At 38.9% G+C, this 12,680-nt stretch overlaps 1 protein-coding gene across 9 annotated transcripts in view; it reads right to left on the minus strand.

Annotated features, from left to right (window-relative positions):
- Positions 1 to 12,680, minus strand: part of SCAPER (S-phase cyclin A associated protein in the ER) — a 242,691-nt gene that overhangs the window by 142,670 nt on the left and 87,341 nt on the right. For 4 of the 9 annotated variants that reach the window (XM_080551341.1, XM_080551342.1, XM_080551340.1 and 1 more), the window contains exons 2-4: positions 11,378 to 11,453; positions 8,960 to 9,077; positions 319 to 389 (exon numbers count right to left, since the gene is read on the minus strand). In XM_080551341.1, coding sequence (XP_080407467.1) covers positions 319 to 389; positions 8,960 to 9,077; positions 11,378 to 11,440 — 252 coding nt within the window. In that variant the 5' untranslated portion in view covers positions 11,441 to 11,453. Of the gene's footprint in view, positions 1 to 318; positions 390 to 1,194; positions 2,881 to 2,906; positions 3,169 to 8,959; positions 9,078 to 9,676; positions 9,696 to 11,377; positions 11,454 to 12,214; positions 12,638 to 12,680 lie in introns of those variants that run through there. The other 5 variants (XM_080551345.1, XM_080551344.1, XM_080551343.1 and 2 more) reach the window with 4 other exon arrangements.

The following is a 12,680-nucleotide window of genomic DNA, read 5'->3' on the forward strand; positions in this document are numbered from 1 at the left end:
ATGGTAGCCTTTGTATAAGCACCACACTTACAGGAAGAATTAGTTGATTGTTGAACTGCACTGGATTAAAATAACTTTAATGTCAAAAAGCCACACACCCAGAGGTTAAGAAATGCCAAAAATAAAGACTGAGGAAGGCAGTGTAAATTCTGGCATTTTAAAACTTTGGAATGCTTAACTTTGCAACTCATATCCTTTGAAAATACGATATGTGCACTTTTGTATGTATTATTCAGCAAATAATGCATCAATGGTATCAAAAATCACTTTTGTGTTGTAAATTTTATGTCATAATCACAATAAAAAATGAGCAGATACCTGTTTTGCAGCCTTGTGTGTTCCTTGAGTCACCCTCTTTGTTTTTCCGCCAGCCTGCCATTTGGATTTTCCTATGGGAGAAGCATTTTTCATCAAAAATAATGCTTTTCATTAGATACAGCATTCTGAAATGCACATATCACATCTTGTAATATACTGACATGGGCACAATTAGTAAGTTTAAAAGTTCATAAAATTTTACATTCCAAATATATATTCAACAGTTCAGAATGAGGATGATGCTAGAAGACACACAGAAAATGAAAAAAAAAAAAAAGTCAAGAACTACAGACTTCGTTCAACAAGGATAACCTACTTGCAAATGCTCAGTGCCACTGAAAATCACATCACTACAGAGATGTCAGATACAATACCAGTTTTCCATATAAATTTTAAAAAGTCTGCTCTTGAATGACTGTTCAATAATAATGAGATGTTATTACAGAATTAAAACAAGGGATATCTTTCTCAGAAAATAAAAATAAAATCATTCACTTTTCCTTGAACTGTTCTAACAACCCTACCAGTAGATTAAGATATTTTCTGCCAAGAAAGATGGGGAAAAACAAAACTCAATTCAGATTTAGTTCACTTACATTTAGGTAGGCAAAGGAAGAAGGAAAAATAAATAAATAAATAAAAATATTTCCAGAGCATGAGACTGTCCGCTCAAGATCTCAAATTTATTCTCAAAAGCACTGGTCTGTTGCTTATATGAAATGCACTTAACAGCTATGCTTCCAAGATCAGTTTAAATGCCCACAGTTATGATGATTTCAGGTCTCAATGTTGTCTGGGGCAATTTCTTAACTTATTAAGAGTTATCTTTGCAAGGCTCTAAATTTCTGTTAGCCTGAACCAACGTGACACACTTACATTTAATCTTCGATATCTGCTCAAGGGTAATTTCCAAGTTGGTTTGTTTGTTTTATTTTGTTTTTTATTCCTCCAACATGAAAATCAGAGCATTCAATTAACAAAAATATGAGCAAGTAAGACAAAACACTAACTATGACAAGAGTACTCTCTAGCACAGATCTAAATAAAAGTTTCAAGATTATTTAGCTTGATGAAGCCAGGCAAATGAATGAACTAATTGAATACAGTTCCTTCACAGATCACAGAGATCATTCCTGAATTTCAGAATTGTTCAGTTCAGTTTTTAGCAGTACTTAGGCCAGATTCCCTAACGCGGTCCAGCTGTTTTACATTGTGCTGGTTATGTAAAGCAGCTGTAAACCTGTTTTAATCAAGCAATTGTCCAGCTGGTTTGCATCACTGGCTGTTCTACAGAACGAGGCCTTTAATTTTAAGGCAAATTAAAAATTATTTGCGGCAAATTAAAAATTATTTGCTTGATAATGAATTTTTGAAATGCTACATAAGCGAAAACAACAGGTACAAATTAATATATTAAGATCAATTTAGCATCATTCAGGAAAAAAATGATTCAGCTACCAAATGTATTAAAACTTCCTATCTACTAAAAAGCTTGAACTGTGGACCAATTCTATGTCATGGTTGTGAGAACTGAAGAATTTCAATCACCGAAGTCTCTACTCTGAAATAATTTACATTCTGAAAATGTAAGAGGTGCAATGCTTACAGTTGAGTGCAAAGGCACACAGAACTTGCAGTGAAAAGACTTACAAACAAATACCGGTGTGTCAGAACTAAAAGAGGACAGATGGATAAAAACGTTACTGTCCCTAGATTCTACAAAAAAAAAAAACAACAACACAAAAAACAATCCATCATCTAAGAACTGGGAAATGTCTGAACAAGTCACCTGTAAAGATAAAAGCAAGTTTTCAGGCACTTTCTATGTAAGGCATACGTGTAGAGACAAGAAAACTCACATAAACACTGTGTGTTGCGGACTTAAAAGCAAATAATGCGTGGCAAGGGCTAATTTTTCTTAAACAACTTCTTCAATGTATGGGCCAAGAAGTTCCATCTTTCATCAGCAATCAGAGTTCCAGGCTTTTCCCTCTTTCTGCTAACAAATGCCTCTGGTTATTAGAAGAGTACTTCCTTTCTGCTTTTGTCCCTCTATACTCACAAGCAGTGACAACACAGGAGCGCTGTTCGATGGTTATGGATATATTGTGTGTAACTGTACAATACCAGCACTGCTAGCCGAGGCACAGGGATGCAGCGACATGTGAAGGGCATTACCTACTAGGCTTTTACTGAATTTTAAGGAAAGAACAATAGCGACAAAAGATGATCATCTCATTAGCTATTAAGTTGCCAATATGAAATATATAAAGCAGCACAGTTTTGAAGCATTCAGGGAGCCAGTCGTATTTTATACTTGAGGTCCATTTCCTCTGTCTGGTAATTAAATATCAAACACACCGGGTTTATGATTTGTGAAGACTTCCTGTCACAAAATGCTGAAGCGTTAATATCTCCCAAAAAAGGCTACCGATAAACTATTTTCAAAAGCCTTCTGTTACACTAACAATCACCCCTCACATCTCTCTTCTTTTTTGATGAAAGAAGTGTGAAAATCAGCTTTATATTTCTTAAGAGCAGCCATTTCTGTTCTCACTGAGACAGACATATCTCTATTGTTTCAGTACCTTTGTTTATCATCCGATCTTCAGCAGAAATTATAAAAATGTTCAATTTTCTTTCTTTTCACCTCTCTGGAAGAATCTGAGGACACAACTGGGTAATGAACCGTTCTTTTCTTTCCCTCCAGTTCTTACACAGGGCATGAGCAATGTCACCTCTCTTCCTCCATGTAAGGAGCAGGGTCTATACTGCAGGACTAGTCCCACATTTCACCAATCTGTACTCCGCAATCTCTCTTACTAGCTCCAGCTGATGCGTTTTTCCATCCTAAGAAACATTTTTGCAAAAATGAGGCATGGATAAGACCTGGTTGTCTGAAGTTCAAGTAATTGAAGTTCACATCAAGTAAGATGTTTCCCTGGAGGAAGCAACTGGATGATACTGATTACATTCAACCCCTTAAATGAAGAAACATATTGAAATGTATAATATTGCTATAAATCAGCTCTTCTTAAAAGTTTCTATAGTAAGAAAAATTGCATTTACAACTGTACAATGCAAAAAAACTGGAGAAATTACTTTCAAGGATGGATATAGTCAAAACTCTCCATGTTTTTCCATCCCAGCCTGAATTACAGCAATGAATTTTGCATGGAATTTTTTTTTAAACAAATTACTGTCACAGTCTCATCCAGAATATAACTGGCCCAGTATTCACATAACAGCACTAGACTGTGTCCCATTCATTTCAACAAAGTTCAAGGTCTGAAACTAAGGAGTCTTAAAGAATACCTTTCCCTTCACATTATATCGCCAGTTACAGTCAGGTCCAACGTTGCTAGCGCTTACACACAAGGCTTTCAGTCATGACTCGTAGACCTCCTAGCTTGGCCAAAGAGAGCCAAGTTTCATCTCTTTCATCACACACTGCAAAACCTACTTACTGCACCAGGCTCTTGCTAAAGGAGTGGATTATTCTGCAGGCTCTCTAAAGTGTGCCAGGTACCTTTCAACCAATAAAATGTGTTTCCTTACACTGAAATGCTTAATCTACAAGTGACTTCTATGTGTTGAGAGCCAAAATGATTTTAAACAAATAACGGAACAGTTACACATACAAGATTTTCCAGTTTTTGACACATCCCTTAAGTTATAAAGGTACCCTACATTTTGTTAACATTTAGATGTCAAGCTTCTGAGACATTTTAACTGTCACTAATACCATGGTTTAGATTTTGTAAATAAAATCTGTGTGTGGTGCACTGCAGCATGCAGCACCTCAAGTTTCATGCTGGGCGTATCAAATAATTTAAAAGGAAAAACTTCTGAAGTCCTCTACCAGAATGATCACAGCTTTCCAAATAGGGCAAGATACAATAGGTGCCTGTAATGGGCGATTTGTGGCCATGGGTTTGGAACGGCAATTTAATTTTCGAGACAGAATATCAGACTACTGTTTTTTTCACAATTGTAATAGCACACAAAGTCAACTGCATTGTTAGTCCATCCAAAAACACACAGTCTGCTGCAGATTGATGAATTCTGTGAAGGAATACCTTAAATGCAACGGATGAAATGTGTTATTGTTCCATACCTCATCTAAACTGTTGTCATCACGTTTTGAGGTGGATTTTCTCATGTCATTGATCTGTATTCATAACTAGAATCTCAGATCTGATACAAGGGTGCATGCTGCTCCAACACACGTTACAGAAGTGCTACCTACTGTTCCAGAAACTTCCCTCCTTCTTATGGTATTGTTTCTTACTGACAGGAATTATGTATTTCCCTTAAGGAATTAGAAGGTTTGGATTGCAATTCCTATCATCATTGCCCTCTTATCCATGAGCTCTATGTAAAATGCAAAAGTCTTTCAGTGGAAAAGTTAAATAGCAAGAACACAAGCAAATAAAGAAATCAAATAAGCAAGGATACACAAACGGAACAAATGAGTCCAGAAATTTAATAAGCCTGTGTAACACTAACTCTAGCAAATGGCCATATCTTCACTGTTCCTGCAGAAAAAAAAAATCCCATAATTAGTAACAGTATGTAATATAAAATGTTAAATCTCACACTACTGCTGCCAGTGCAGGATCTCTGAATATTACAAGCAGAAAAAAAACAACACGAAGATAAAATTCTGCTTTGCACATAAGTTGCAGGATCAGCTGAGGCTACCTGAACCTTTGGCCTGATTTACACAGCCCCTGAACGAGTACGAACTGTCCTAATTCATAATATTGATGTATTGTTCCTCTGGGACAAAATACATATTGAAAGATCAGCATAAAATGAATCAGAGCTCACTGACACCGACATATGTGCCAAGACAAGGGTCAAGAGATAAAGGATCTGGCTCTGCCAGACTCTCATTAGCCACAAGTTCCTTTCCACAGGGCATTTTTCCATCAAACAATTATCACCACATTCTTTGTGCAAAAAGCTCAATATATGATTTACTGAAGAAATTTTAAAAACAAGAATTCATCACTGGCAAAAAGTTTAAAAATTACAGTGGTGCTATTAGGCTCAAAAGAAGGAAATGATTATAGCTACCTGAGTTTTAATGTCACACACAACTATTTAAGGGCAATATCTAAATAAAAAAAAAAAATCACTTTAACTTTCTTCATGCTGTGGAAGAAAATGTTATACTCAGAGCAAACATTCATCTACAATTCTCATTCACCAATTTTTCAGGAAAAAGTCTTCCTTGAAACTATCTACAAGAATACTACAAGCAAGGTAGAAAATATAACAGACTAAACAAAAACTGAACCAACTCACAAGTAGCTCAAACATACTCTATGTTCCTTTCACCTGTACTCATTCACACTGCTACCTTCCCCAAAAGTAAAACGTACAAACCAGAATCTATAAATACTTCAGGGCCCAATTCTGTTCTGCTTGGACCCAACCTTGTTCCAACCTAGGTTGGAAGAGACCTCCAAGATCACCGAGTCCAACCTATGACCTAACACTAACAAGTCCTCGTCTAAACCATATCACTAAGCTCTACACCTAAACGTCTTTCCAAAGACCTCCAGGGATGGTGACTCAACCACTTTCCTGGGCAGCCTATTCCAATGCCTAACAACCCTTTCGGTAAAGAAGTTCTTCCTAACATCCAACCTAAACCTCCCCTGGCGCAACTTTAGCCCATTCCCCCCCCACCCCCAAAAAAGAAGCACTCACACAACCCCTGAGAATCGGCAAGAGCTGTTTATTGCCGGGACATCTTGCAGGCAAGTCTGTGGGATGTCCGTGGTGTTTGGTGGCTCCAAGCTAATGCTTGCGATGGAGCCTGAGCAACGAGTAGGGGGCTCGCGGGGCACTCCTGTGATGCTGTTGGTGCTCTCAGATGTAGCAGAGCATGTAGTAGCATGTAGCATGCCGCAGTAGTCCCAGGTCTCTTCTGGCCGAGGTGGATCCACTTCCATCCGTTCCTCCACATCTGGTGGATCCAGCTCCATGGGCTCCACGGTGTTGGGCAGGAGGCTAAGCCAGTCCTTGCCCGGGACTGCCCAAACAGGGTGCCTTCCGTCTGGAATGTTCTCAGGCCAAGGTGCTGAACCAGGGGGTCGTCCAGTTCCACACCTCGGTCCCATGCCACTGTCAGCTTGATTTTCATGAATGGGTCCGACAGTGCCATCTGGTTTACGGCCATTACTGGGTCCAGCACTGTGCTCTGGACCATGGGCACGCCTCTGCTCCCGCCTTCGCCCCATATCACCGTTGCTCCTATGGTAAGGCCCAGGCCCCCTGTCGCTGGGTGTTTGAGGGGCCGGCCTGCTCCCCGCATCATTGCGGTGCCAATGGTACTGCCTATACCTGTCTGTGTGCTGGGCGCCAGAGGTCCCCTGAGCACTGGTATCTCTTGTGCCACCGGCGCTATCCCTCTGCCCACGACACATCTTCTGCTCAGGTGCTTTCCTTCTTGGTGCTTCACTGGACTGCATGGCTGTCTTCGCACACCAAGGAGGCCTGCTGCTCACCCTGCTCTTCTAGTCTCCTTCCTGCCGCACAAGCTGGCAGTCAGAGGGCCTAGATGCTCAGCGAATGGTGGGCCAGCTGCAGGGGGCCTGTTTTATAGGGCCCGCAGCAAAGGCGGGGCAGTGGTGGTCACTGTGACCTCAGCAAGCCTCTGTGATGGAGTGTTCCACATGTGGCCAAAGGCAGCTGTGTTGGGAGCAGCCTGGAAGATGCCCTCACGTGGACAAGGAGGAGGTTGGGGGGGCTGAGGGCCCCTTTTCTGGGGCTGGCTCCCCCAGGCCATTTGGCTTGCCAGAGAGAAAGGCTGCTGTTCGGCCATGGGGACTGCCCTGCACCTCCCATCCTGTGCCCTGGTTCCAATAGTGACAACATACTCAAGAATCTGTAGGCAGTTTTAAGACTAGTAAATAAATAAATTCACCTTCTGGAGACTGCTACATGTGGTCCAAATCTGTGTTCTACTGTGTGTGTTTTGCTTTGGCAGATCATGGTTAAGTCTTAAACTATTTCTATTATTGTGTCACATCTTTCTATCTTACCTAAAAAGAAAACATGGTAGCTTCATTGCTTCTGCTTGATCAAGAAACCTGTCATGCACTTCTTGACAACTGGATGTTGTTTCATTTTTTCTTCCTACGTAAAGCTAGGAAAGATGCACAGTGCATGTTTTTCTGCTGACCAGCTAGTGCTTACTAGAAGTGTCACTCTACAAAAGCCCTGAGGTCATCTGCTTTGGATAGGCAGTCCAAGGCACTAGGTAACTGGGACCATGCTGAAGTTTACTTCAGGGTCAGAACCCAAAACCAACGCTTGTAAACGTGGACACTTGTAATTAGGTTTACGATGTTTAGTTGAAAAATACATGCTTTCTATCATCCTACTTGTCACTGTTAACAAAGGTACAGCTCTGCATTCTCAACTGAACACAATTTCCTTGATGAAACCCATACAAATGCCCACACACAGACAGCTGAACAGGTTTTCATGCACTTCTTTCTCTCATGTGACTTCAGACCTTTCAGCTTTAAAAGGAAGGAAAAAAAATCACAAGTACAGCTTAGAGCATAAAGCAAGCCACAAAGACATTTTAAACTTTGCTTTGGTTTGCTGCAGACAGAAGGTTAATTACTTTGTAAAACAGGCATAACTGATCCTAGAAATATCTTTTCCACTGGCCAAATACACAGAATAGCTGAGGTTGGAATGAACCTCTGGAGATCACCTAATCCAACCTCCCTGCTCAAAGCAGGGTCAGCTACAGAAGGCTTCCCAGGACTACATCCAGTAAGGTTTAGAGCATCTTCAAGGATTAAGGTTGCCCACAGATTCATCGGGGAACTTATTCCAGTGTTCAACCACCCTCACAGGAAAAACAAAACAAACAAACAAACCCCACCACTTTTAGACACTCCTGCCCAAGTCTCAAAAGCAGCAGCACCTCCACAGGGACAGGTGAGCTACAAAAAAAATTGAGATGAGGGCCTCAAAAACAGCTTTCAGACATCTGGAACAGCTTGAGCAGTATGAAAATCCAACGTCAATTCCTGTCTGCTTAAGCCATCAGGCCAAGAGAGAATATTACAACAGTAACAAAATTGTTCTGAGGTCTCACATTACAGAAAGCTGTCCCCAAATATTCCCTTTCTTAAAGGCTCTTCACAGATGTTAAACAGAGACTGAAGCGATAGTAAAAGAAGTTATTTGTTTTAGAGCATAGAGAGCAATTTGTTGAATTGCTCTAAGGCATCCCTACCAATCTGAAACCCCAAGTTACCTAAGACTGGCTTTTAACAACCTTTTCCAAGCCCAGTATTTTAAGATAACATTATTATATTACATAGGTATCTTGATAGTATCAGCAAGACAGGACAGTCTTAGATGTCTGTTACAGAAAAATAACAAGTTTTTTATCTGTTACTGAAAAGGTTCTATAGTGAACTGTCAACTGCAGGGTATACATTTTGAAAAAAAAAAAAGTTTTAAAACTATGCTATGGACACGAAACATAATCTTTTGTTTAAAATGAGAAATCCTACGTCAGAAACATGTTTCCATGCAAGCAACTCCAGTGAACAAAGGGACAGGAGACAAAAACGTTGGGGGAAGACAGTTGAATACTTACCATCATCATCTTTGTTTTCCAGTGGAACACTCCATGCAATCAGGTTCCTTGCTGTACGTCCCTCTTCTGCAACTATTTTCCTCACTTTATCATGGCTATTAGAGCGCTGGAAAGAAGCCTGAAAACAAGAAATACAGGAACAGAAAATGTGTGCGTATGTATATGTATACAGGTATAAATTTTTGTTTTGGTATGTTAACTTCATCCAGTATGTGGTTAAACCATTCAAAGGGAGTTTGCAGATAACTTATTTCACTAATTGTTCAAAATGCACTTGTTTTCACAATCGTTTTTCTATCTGATAAGCATCCTGATTCATCAAAATGACATGAGTTCCTACCCCATTGCTCAGAATGGGTGTCTACGCCACACTTTTTTTTTTTAACCTCCATTTAACTCATCATCAATGCTGTAAGAACATCACAGCAGACTTCAAAATGCTTTAGTTACCTTGAGTTAAATAGAACTAATTAATCAAGAAAAAAGCTGCATAATACCAAAATACATGTGCTAGGTGACTGAAAAGAGCCTGGAGACAGGCACAGGATTTATCAGAACCATCTAAAAATATATATTAAAAAAAAAAAAAAAACGCTTCTGTTTCAGAGAAGACCAGAACCTAGAAAGTATTTCCTGGCAGCTACAGTTAGCTGTTTTTACTAGAAAGCTGCAGCTGTTCACAGAAAATGAGAGGCGCTGAGGAGGAACTTTGCTTACCTAGGAAACACGTTCTTTGCACTTGAAAAAGATACCATCACGAGATCCTTGAAACCAAACATGTTAAGAAATACTTGTATCAGCTGACAGATACCAACTAGACAAAATCTTGCCTCTTCTAAACTGCATCAAGTTACTCCTCAGAAATTAATCTGAAACAAAGCCAAGCTATATACCATAATGTGAAGTCTATATACAGTGATAGCACAAAGCCACTGAGCAAGGTATCTTTAAAACTGACAAACTCACATAGATCTAAACGTTATTTTACGCACTAACAGACTGATTTTATACGGCACTAGTCAGAAGACGCATTCCTCTTTTCACTCGTACCATCATATGACTCAAGCCTGCAAGCACTTTGTTATGCACTTGTACTAGCACATCTTTAGAAAGAAAATGCAGTAAAAACGAATATAAAGGTAAGTAGTTATAATTCATCAGGATGGTAGAAAATGCAATAGAAACAAAAAGCTACTTTTACTTGAATGCTTATATAGCAACATTAGGCTAAGTTTCTCATTCAGATGCCCTCAATTGCTCATTTCAAAGCTGCAGTGTGCCATCTAGTGCCCCACAGAACCACCTTGAGTTATTACTAAATAATAGAAAAACCACAGCAAAACTATTAAGTGAACTTTTGAAAAAGGCGATGAATAAAAAAGCAAATAATATGGTTTGATCCAGAGAAAGCCAAGCAAAGCACATGAATAAACAGGATCTACACTAAATAGGTTCTAGTCTATTCTTGTTCTATATAATTGCCTGTTCTCATTAGGAAATTTTAGTAAGTGTCCATTTCTTTGAATCAAGTTTGTTTGGGGTTTTTATTCCCTTGTTGCTTAACAAGAAATTTTTCATCATCAGAGAGTTAAAGACTCACAAATATCACATAACTATTTTAAAATCAGCTTAACTACTATATAAATCCCTGATATAAATACCTATGGTACCTTCACAACTGAGTCAAATAATTTTGATTTACCTTAACTGTCTCTGAAACGCACCTGTCTTAAAACAAGATAAGAATGTTCAAGCTACATTTTGCATTAATTTATCCTCAAGTAAAGAAAAATCCTCTCTCCTTACCTGGAAGTAGAGCTAATCTATAGCATCCTGCTGCCAAAAATGGAGTAAGTATACATATAAATCTTTCCTCATTTACTGGATCTTTTGAATCCTCCACCAGCAGGCAACATTCACTCTGCATGATCTCTACAGCTTTCCTACATAAACCTACCCATTCTTGCCATACATACACAGAGACTTTGAAGCCATTTGAATTTTCTTTTTTTTCCCTATTATTTTTACGGTGTTCTTTTCCATTCCATTCTCCATCGGTCCTCCCATCTTCCAAGCTTATTATTTCTACCCCTTTAGTCTTCTTTCACCTATTTTCCGCATCTCAGACTTCAGGTTTTCTGAATCTGAGCACCTAAGGTTTTCTTTCCAAGACTGTCTCCAACAGATTCCATCTTTCTTTGAGACGCTGTGTCCAAAAGTAGATATTAGTACTTCAATGATGACTTTTTAAGTGCTAAAAACTGTGCATAGATTATTTATATCTTACAGATGATACTCCCATTTCAACATCTCAGAATGATGTTTTTTTTATTTTTGCCATATATTATCTTTTCATTACTTATGATATAATCACAACAGGTATGTATAGCATACTGTTATAATAGCTGAACGACTTACCATCATGTTATAGCCTTCCTCCATGTCAACGGGCTCATTTATTACGTTTTTGGATGACCCCATTGAGTTTTCATATCTGTGTCAAAATAAATGCAATTGATCAACTGTACTTATACCAACTCTGAAACTAATTTTAGCTTCTTAGCAGCATTTATGTCAAGGACATCTAATGAACATTTTAACATTTTCAGAGGACAGTTATTGTAGAGTATTTGCATAGCTCCTTAATAAAAGCAGCCCAAGAAGAAAACTAGAAGAGAATGATCCCACAGAAAAAAAAATATGCCTACGTAATAAGATAGTAAACAGTACAAATAATTTTATGGGGCTTCAAACAAATCACTGCACAGACTGCTCAAGAATAGTGGAAGGCAACAATAATTTTTCCTGTGACAGAGGACTGGGCAAACTATTTATAGGTTCAAAAAGAAAAATGAATCAGAGATAATGAAAATTCGTATCAGATAAGTAGCAGTGAGGCGAAGTAAAACCAAAAACTTCTGTTCTCAAAAAAAAGAAGTGACAGTTCTTATAGAAGTTAATTATGATCAAGTAAATAATTTTAATCTAGTATCGAACTAGGGAACCACTGCCAAAAATGGAGAAGTACATTGGATTAAACGTTTATAGGTTTATCAAAAAATTCTATAATTGCTATAACAATGCTAAAATAAAACTAAATCCTTGGCTTCAGGGTGGAAATAAATCCCAGCCAGCTCCTGATTAGTGCAAAAACTCTCCTGCAACAGTCCTTACATATTCTTAAGATTCAGATGCTAAACAAAAGTTAAAAGCACTTCTGAAGTTCTAGAAATTAGATCAGAGAACAAGATTAACCTTTTGCCAGATCCCAAGGGAGACTTTGTTATCAGTTGTTATTGGTACTACCCTAACCGGGCTGTTCCCTTGCTCTCAGATTACAGCTTCCACTCCACATGTTGCTGAGTTTTCTGTAAGCCAACAGCCAAAACCCATGCCCACAAACAGCCAGTTGTTAGGATTTGCACTTGTTTGCATGCCTTAAAACAACCTCCTGATCTTAAGAAAACACTGAAATAATCCGCCTGCCTTTGGTTGAAGGAAGCTGAGTTTTTGAAAACAAAGTCCCGTGTATTTCAGCATTACTTAAGACATGAGAAGCAAAAGGAGCCGTCAGCCCCGAGATGTCTTAGCAAACCGCTTTTGACCACCAAGCCTCACTGGACTGTAATAAGGATGTAATAAAAGCTGGCCACATCGAGGTACGTATTCAAGGGAAAAAGTCGGGGCCCACATAACTTCCCAGAAGTGCAGTGCACTTGGA

Source organism: Anser brachyrhynchus (genome assembly GCF_964034855.1).
Source record: "Anser brachyrhynchus genome assembly, chromosome: 11".
NCBI classification, from domain to species: domain Eukaryota; kingdom Metazoa; phylum Chordata; class Aves; order Anseriformes; family Anatidae; genus Anser; species Anser brachyrhynchus.